A 7,624-nucleotide genomic window follows, 5' to 3' on the forward strand; every position below is an offset into this window, starting at 1 on the left:
GCTGACCCAAGTGTCCTGGGGCTTGTCCCTAGCTGGCTACATATTGTGTGGCCTAGTACCTAGATTTCCCCGATGAGGCATTTCTGAGATGGCAGAGGCTGTGACACCTCTGCCAGAGCTGACACTCATGTGACTTCCCTCTGGCAGGGACGGGACTGTCCCCTCCCAAACAAGCCAGGTCTGGGTCCTGGAAACCCATCTATGGGGGCGAGGATTTTCCCTGTTGAGTGGGGGTTTCCCAGGCCTGGCTAACAGGATCCTGACCCTGTGTGCCTGTGGAGGAGGGAAGGGTTAGGAGGGCAGGGAGTTTGAACTCTGAACCTAGGGCAGGCCGGGGTTCAGGGGCTAAGACCCTTGGACGGTGCTTAGTGCCCCTCTAAAGGCTGAAGTTTTCCCTGGGCTTGACGGGAGATGGGTGGAGTCTATTCTCAGGCCGGCTCCAGTTTCCATGGAAACCTACAGGCTTCCCACCCCGGCGCTGCCTGGGCAGACTCCCAGCCAGGGCCTCTTTCGCCGCCAGCCAGCCAGCCAGCCAGCCAGCCTCTTCCCAGGACCACGGGCCGCTCTAGCCTTGGCTTCTCCTGGCCCCTCCCTGTGTCTGTTCCTGTCCCTGAGCCTCTGGCCCCTGATGCTTTCAGGAGCCCGGGCCTCTCCTGCTCCACTCTTAAACCTCAGCTTCTCAGCAAACAGGCCTCCCAAGTCCCTGCTTCTCCCTCTGGGGCCTTGCTACTCTCACCAGCTCTAGGGCCTGGTCAGACTTCCCAGGCCCCCTCCTTCACCCCTAACCCTTCTCACCCATGGATCCCCCGGGACTGGTCGTGCATGGGAAAGCTGAACCCTTTTCCGCAGCACTCCGAAGCCTCGTCAACAACCCGCAATACAGGTGAGGGTGGGCCCTGCCTGCAGGTTTTCCTTAGGTGGCTCTGCCAGCCCCAGGTCTGAGGCGGCCCTGGTGAGAAGAGGCTGGGAATAAGAACTTGGCCCTCTTCCCTGGTGAACTCAGGCTGTGGGAAGGTCACATGTGGAACTTGGCTACTGGTCAGTGTCTGTGAGACCCTGAGAGCTGGAGAGAGGCAGGGCTGGTGGGGGTCCTTGGGGATAGAGCTGGGAGCTACTGTGTGAACTTAGGCAAAGCCCTTCTTCTTTGGACGTTGGGTCCCTGGCAGAAGAGAATGATTCTCAGCCCCTGGGATTCTGAGAGACGGTGGGTCATGATTCCCCTCCTCCTTCCACTCACTCAGCTTGGTGTTGAGGCCTCTCTGCTTGAGGAAGAGGAACAGATGATCCTGTTCTGGGAACTGAGCCTTCACAAGAAGAACAAAGCTTGAGGGATTGAGCCATATCCCTGACAGGAAGCCTGGGGGTGCTGGCTGCTCCCTGCTGGCTAGAATGCCAGTAGTGTCTGAAACCAGGGATAGAGGTTACAGGAGGCAGGGCTGTGAGGAGAGCTAGAATGAAGCTCTCTGTCTTCATGCTCTCAGATCTGGGCTCTTTCCGAAAGGGTGGTGACTTCCATCACCCTGCTTCTTTGGGGGTCACAGTCTGGTCTGGGTAATGTGAACACTGTGAATACTCCAGGCTTGGACCTGGGACTAAGAGGCTCCAGGAGGCTCCAACCTCATCTGCCTCCTATCACCTGCCTTGTTCAGAGGTCCAGAGCTGGGGCCGGAAGTGATCATGAAGATGGAAACTGTGGTCTGGCTCATGATGGAGCATCACTGCTGTCTGTTTGCAGTCAATGTGCACTCTCCACCCTACACTCCCACACCCTCCTGTCTGGAGGAGGGCTGAAAAAAGCTGAGTTTGCAGCTGGTGGAGGAGGAGCCAAAAGAAGCTTCCCTTACCCCAAGACTCAGGCTGGGGAGGAGAGGGAAAGGTGGGATCAACCTTACTTATATTAGCCCAGATGCCCCTCAGTAATCAAGCATAGTCACCTCCTCCAAGACCAGAGGTTTAGGATTATTGTCCCATTTCATGGGTGAGAAACCTGAGATTCAAAGATAGGAAGTCACTTGCCTACGGTACTATTGGGTAGAGCTGGGACTAGAACTCAGGCCTGTGGGTCCCAGACATTCTGCTAGAGGGACTAAGCTCTGTCTCTTACATTCTGGATAGGAAACTAAGACCCAGAGTGGGCAAAGGCACAGCCCAAGTTGCGCTCTAGACTATGGCCTCCTCTCCGCTGGCTCTCTGCCTCTCTCCCACAGTGATGTTCGCTTCGTGGTCGGTCAAGAACAGCAGGAGATATTTGCCCATCGGTGCTTGTTGGCCTGTAGATGCAACTTCTTCCAGCGACTTCTGGGCACAGAGCCAGGCCCTGGGGTGCCTAGTCCTGTGGTGCTAAGCACTGTGCCAACTGAGGCCTTCCTGGCAGTGCTGGAGTTCCTGTATACCAACAGTGTCAAGTTGCACCGCCACTCTGTGAGCCCACTGATCAAAGGCCTGGGTGGGAGAGGTGGGGGGGGCCAGAGGCAGGAGTTTGCCCATTACACTGTGGGTCTAGGGCAGGGGAAACTCCCTTCCACTCCCCCAACCACCCACTCTACAGGTGCTGGAAGTGCTGACAGCGGCTGTGGAGTATGGGCTGGAGGAACTGAGAGAGGTGGGTTTTTGTGCTAGGTCCCTGTCTCATTTCCCTTGCCTCTCATGGGCTTACTTCCCACCCTGTTTCACACACACTCTGGCCTGGAGAGGAATGTGTGCCCACACAGAGAGAAGTTTGTGTATCTCTCCATGTTAGAGGGCATGAATCTGTGCCTGTGTGCAAAAGGATCCATGCGTGCCTGCCCCGTGTGTGCTGTGGGGGTTGGGGGGTGTTTATGGCTCTTGCTATACATACAAGGATGTCAGCCTTGATCTCTGTTCTCCAGAGAGAGAGAGGAGACAGACACTGAAAACACTTATCTGGGTGGCATAAGAAGTGTGATAGAGGCCGGGAGTGGTGGCTCACGCCTGTAATCCCAGCACTTTGGGAGGATGAGGCAGGCAGATCATGAGGTCAGGAGTTCGAGACCAGCTTGGCCAAAATAGTGAAACCCCATCTCTACTAAAAATGCAAAAAATTAGCTGGGCATGTTGGCGGGTGGCTGAAATCCCAGCTACTTGGGAGGCTGAGGCAGGAGAATCACGTGAACCTGGGAGGCGGAGGCTGCAGTCAGCTGAGATTGCGCCATTGCACTCCAGCTCGGGCAACAGTGTGAAACTCCATCTCAAAAAATAATAAATAAATAAATAAAATTCACCAGGCGTGCTAGTACGCTCCTGTAATCCCAGCTACTTGGGAGGCTGAGGCATGAACACTACTTGAACCTGGGAAGCGGAGGTTGCATGAGGGTGGGGCACCTCTCCAGTCCTGCCACTAGGGAGAGGAGGAGAAGACTTCCTGGAGGAGGAAGCATTTGTATTGGATCTGGTAGAACAAATAGGATTTTGTTCGTAGGGGAAGTGGGAAGATGGTATTCTAGTCACAGAGGCAGAAAAAGAGCTAGTGAGACATTTGGTGTGTCTGGACTGTGAGGAGAGAGCAAGGTGAGACTGCAGAGGACGCCAGGGCCTGGTCATGTAGGGCCCTCCAGCATTTGGACTTCTTTTAAGCAGAAGGCAGTGGAGATTCACTGAAGGTTTCCGGTAAGGGAGTGAGGAACTGGAAGCTCAGGGGAGAAGGGATTGAAAGAGGTGGGGAGGACTCACCAGTCAGTCAGGAGGTGAGTGCAGCAGTCAAGAGATGAGAAAGATGTTACAGATGAAATTCAAGTTTCTGCTAAAAATAGAAGTATGCTTGAGTCAGGAAGGGAACAAGTGGAGGAAGCTAAGCATCCTGAAAGAAGGGGAGAATTTTGCATGGCTCTTATCTGGTCTTGATTAGTGGCAAATGTGCTAGAAGGTGGGTGGCGGGGATTGGTTTTGCTAGTGACCAGTTCCTGTGAGCTAGCTGTCTCAGGCTCCCACGATTCTCTGCCTCCTCTGGCCTGGGAGGTCAGGATGCATCTGGGGCTGCTAGGTGACTCACCGTTCCAAGCCTGCTCATTGCTTCTGGGGTAGAGCTAGTGTCTTGGAGCAGGGACACTGCCACACAACCCACATTCATTTCTGTTCCCAGCTGTGCCTGCAGTTTTTGGTGAAGGTGCTGGATGTGGAGTTGGTTTGTGAAGCCCTGCAGGTGGGTGCTGCTGGACAGGCATGGAGGAGTCTGGCTCTGTGTGTGGAAATGGGCCCCCAGGTGCTGGGAGCTTGGGCCTGCTGTGTCTGGCCTGGAATAACTTAGGTACTTTGTGGGTGGGGGGGTGCTCCAATGATGTTTATATGATGAATTCTATGCCCAGACATGTGGGGTCCTGGGTATATCAGCTGGGTCAGGTGCAGGAGCAGATATCGAAGGGACTGGAGGTTTTTGCTGGTATTCTAGCTAGGGCTGGGGAATGGTTCTCAGCTGGACTTGGGGTAGGGGGATGGGTGGCTGTAGACTTTAGAAGCCAAGACTAAGCCCCAGGTGGGGTTTGAAGGCCGTGGGGTGGTCTCCTGCAGGGAAGGACAGGTTGTAGAGTGAGTCCACCTGTGTGTATATGTGTGTACCAAGGCTTTCACTGGGTCTAGTTTCCTGGAGGGCCGAGGACCCTGTCCGCCTCCCCAGCTAGGGCTAGGGTCAGGCTTGCAGTGGTGGGTCCCAGTGAGCAGAGCTGGACTATGCGACCAGTCCAGTCTCCAACCTGACCTCCCTCATTCTGCTCGCAGGTGGCCGTAACCTTTGGCCTGGGGCCGCTGCGGGAGCATTGCGTGGCTTTCATAGAGGCCCACAGCCAGGTACTCCTCCCTTCATACTCTTCACCCCACGCAATGCATTCTGCTCCTCCCTGACCCATTTGCCGGTCGCAGGAGGCCCTCCGGACCCGAGGCTTCCTGGAGCTGTCGGCGGCCGCGCTGCTGCTCCTGCTACGCAGCGACAAGCTCTGTGTGGACGAGGCCGAACTGGTCCGCGCGGCCCGGAGCTGGGCGCGCGTGGGCGCAGTGAGTGGGGCTGGGGGAGCGCAAGGGCGCGGAAGGAGGTGCGGGCCGCAAGCCCGGCTAGCGGGCCGCAGGGCGGGTGCCCGACTCAGGGCTGGCGTTCGCAGGCGGTGCTGGAGCGGCCGGTGGCCGAGGTGGCGGCCCCCGTGGTGAAAGAGCTGAGACTAGCCTTGCTGGCCCCGGTGGAGCTGAGCGCCCTCGAAGAGCAGAACCGGCAGGAGCCCCTCATCCCGGTGCGGACGCGGGGAACCGGCCCAGCTCCACTCAGCAGCGGGGTTTCAGGGCGCTGGGAGGAGGAGGGCGCGGCCCAGCCCACAGTCCTCGGGGCGAGGGGCCACCGCGGGACTGAGCGCTGACTGGCCTTGCTCTGCAGGTGGAGCAGATCGTGGAGGCGTGGAAGTGCCACGCCCTGCGGAGAGGGGATGAGGCCCGGGGCACCCCATGTCGCCGCCGGAAAGGCACCCTGCCCCGGGAGCATCACCGCTTTCTGGACCTGGGTTTCAAATGAGCCAGTGTCGGGACTCGCGGGGGGAGCCCTGGGCCCGCCCAGCTGAGCCTGCCCCAAACTACAACTCCCGACGTGCTCGGCGTTCCGGATCGCCCTTCCGTTCCCGGCGTGCTCAGCGGGCTGGGAGCCGGAAGGACCGTTGTCTGCCACGCATAGACCTTTGTGACGGGTCGAGCCGGTGTGGGCGAGGTGGGGCCGGGCAGGGCTTGGGCTGAGCCTCTCTGCGGTGGCGAAACTCGAAAACGCAGATTTCTTTCGCTCGACGCCCTCACTCTACGCCCTGTCTCTGGGCATTGTCGCCCAGCAGTCTATTCTGATGACTCACATTATCTATCTGTTCAGCTCAACTCCCTCTTTCATTCCAGACCTGCCTCCTGGAGATCACTACCTGAATGTCCCTCAGACACCAAAGGCTCCTTGCGAAATTGGTCTCCCCAGCTTTCCCCAGCTCTGCCCCCATCGTGTTTTTCACTTCCGTGGGCGCCCACGCCAGAAACCTGGATCTCATCCTTGCCTATTCCTCTTCCTCACACCTGCCTCAGGTCGCTTTTACCTTGTAAGAGACCTTTGCAGTTGGTTTCGTTCTCTCAGCCCCAGGTTCAGCCTGTCCTGTCTGACACGTCTCAGTCTTCCTGCCTTCACTCCAGCACCCCCTCAATCCATTTCTCACAGTGCAGCCAGACCTGTCTATGATGGTCAGTCCTATGGCCCTTAAGTCCTGGAATATCCCATTGACCTTCTGGACAAAATTCAATCTATTTCACTTTCAAGGCACAACTTAGTAAGTGGTTCCTAAATACTAGCAACTCTTCTTTCAAATACGATCTTTGCATAACTTCCCTCATCCTGGAGGTATTAGTCCTCTAGCTCCCTATTTACTTAGTTATTGCAGACCCTCTGCTATCTCCTTCGTTCACCATACATCTTGTTTTCCTGAGGTTGGAAATCTCCCTGGAGAAAGATCCCTGGGGATTGGAGTGACGTCTTACTCATTTCTGCTTCCGCAGTCTCTGTCAGATAATCAGCACTCTGTAAATGTTAAGTAAATGACTTTGTTTCCTTATATATTTATTTAAGACAGGGTCTTACTCTCAGGATGGAATGTAGTGGTGCAATTTCGTCTCACTGCAGCCTCAGCCTCATGGGCTCAAGCAATCCTTCCACTTCAGCCCCCTGATTAGCTGGGACTACAAGTGTGCTCCACCACATTTGGCTAATTTTTTTTTCTGTTTGTAGAGATGAAGTCTCCCTATCTTGCCCGGGCTGATCTCAAATTCCTGGGCTAAAGCTTTCCCACTCCGTCTTCCCAAAGTGCTGGGATTAAAGCTGTGAACCACCACCGCACCTGGCCTATTTCCTCATTTAAATGGCACTTTATTGGGCCGGGTGCGGTGGCTCAAGCCTGTAATCCCAGCACTTTGGGAGGCCGAGGCGGGCGGATCACGAGGTCAAGAGATCGAGGCCATCCTGGTCAACACGGTGAAACCCCGTCTCTACTAAAACTACAAAAAGAAATTAGCTGGGCATGGTGGCGCGTGCCTGTAATCCCAGCTACTCAGGAGGCTGAGGCAGGAGAATTGCCTGAACCCAGGAGACGGAGGTTGCGGTGAGCCGAGATTGCGCCATTGCACTCCAGCCTGGGTAACAAGAGCGAAACTCTGTCTCAAAAAAAAAAAAAAAAAAAAAGGCACTTTATTCCATAAAGAGTTTTAAATGAGCTGCAAAGCAAGATACTATCAACCTAAAATGAGAGATAGTTGACTATTTAGAAGAAAATAAAGTTAGATTTCCGTCTCAGGGACTTTATTCAAAAAGATATTACACAGGAGACTGGGCACCGTGGGAGGCCAAGGTGGGTGGATTGCCTGAGCTCAGAGGTTCGAGACCACCATGGCCAGTGTGGCAAAACCCTGTCTCTACTATAAATACAAAAAGTTAGCCAGGCGTGGTGGTACATGCCTGTAATCCCAGCTACTTGGAAGGCTGAGGCACAAGAATTGCTTGAATCTAGAAGACAGAGGTTACAGTGATCTGAGATTGTGCCATTGTCCTCCAGCCAGGGTGACAGAGTGAGACTCTGCCTCAAAAAAAAAAAAAAAAAAATATATATATATA

At 55.2% G+C, this 7,624-nt stretch overlaps 1 protein-coding gene across 1 annotated transcript; it reads left to right on the plus strand.

Annotated features, from left to right (window-relative positions):
* The first annotated feature begins 315 nt into the window (after positions 1-315).
* BTBD19 (BTB domain containing 19) lies at positions 316-6,573 on the plus strand. The gene is made up of 8 exons (XM_032247363.1): positions 316-883; positions 2,208-2,421; positions 2,549-2,602; positions 4,100-4,159; positions 4,732-4,800; positions 4,873-5,004; positions 5,109-5,234; positions 5,375-6,573. The coding sequence occupies exons 1-8, from the start codon at positions 798-800 to the stop codon at positions 5,507-5,509; spliced, it is 876 nt and encodes a 291-aa protein (XP_032103254.1). The 5' UTR covers positions 316-797; the 3' UTR covers positions 5,510-6,573.
* Positions 6,574-7,624: the final 1,051 nt, after the last annotated feature.

This window comes from Sapajus apella, unplaced genomic scaffold, assembly GCF_009761245.1.
Source record: "Sapajus apella isolate SASKATOON/1434 unplaced genomic scaffold, GSC_monkey_1.0 scaffold62, whole genome shotgun sequence".
NCBI classification, from domain to species: domain Eukaryota; kingdom Metazoa; phylum Chordata; class Mammalia; order Primates; family Cebidae; genus Sapajus; species Sapajus apella.

Coding starts and splice junctions, on each gene's coding strand:
- BTBD19 (XM_032247363.1), top strand. CDS start 798: ATGGATCCCCCGGGACTGGTCGTGCATGGGAAAGCTGAACCCTTTTCC. Junction 884..2,207: donor GTCAACAACCCGCAATACAG/GTGAGGGTGGGC, acceptor TCTCTCCCACAG/TGATGTTCGCTTCGTGGTCG. Junction 2,422..2,548: donor TCAAGTTGCACCGCCACTCT/GTGAGCCCACTG, acceptor CCCACTCTACAG/GTGCTGGAAGTGCTGACAGC.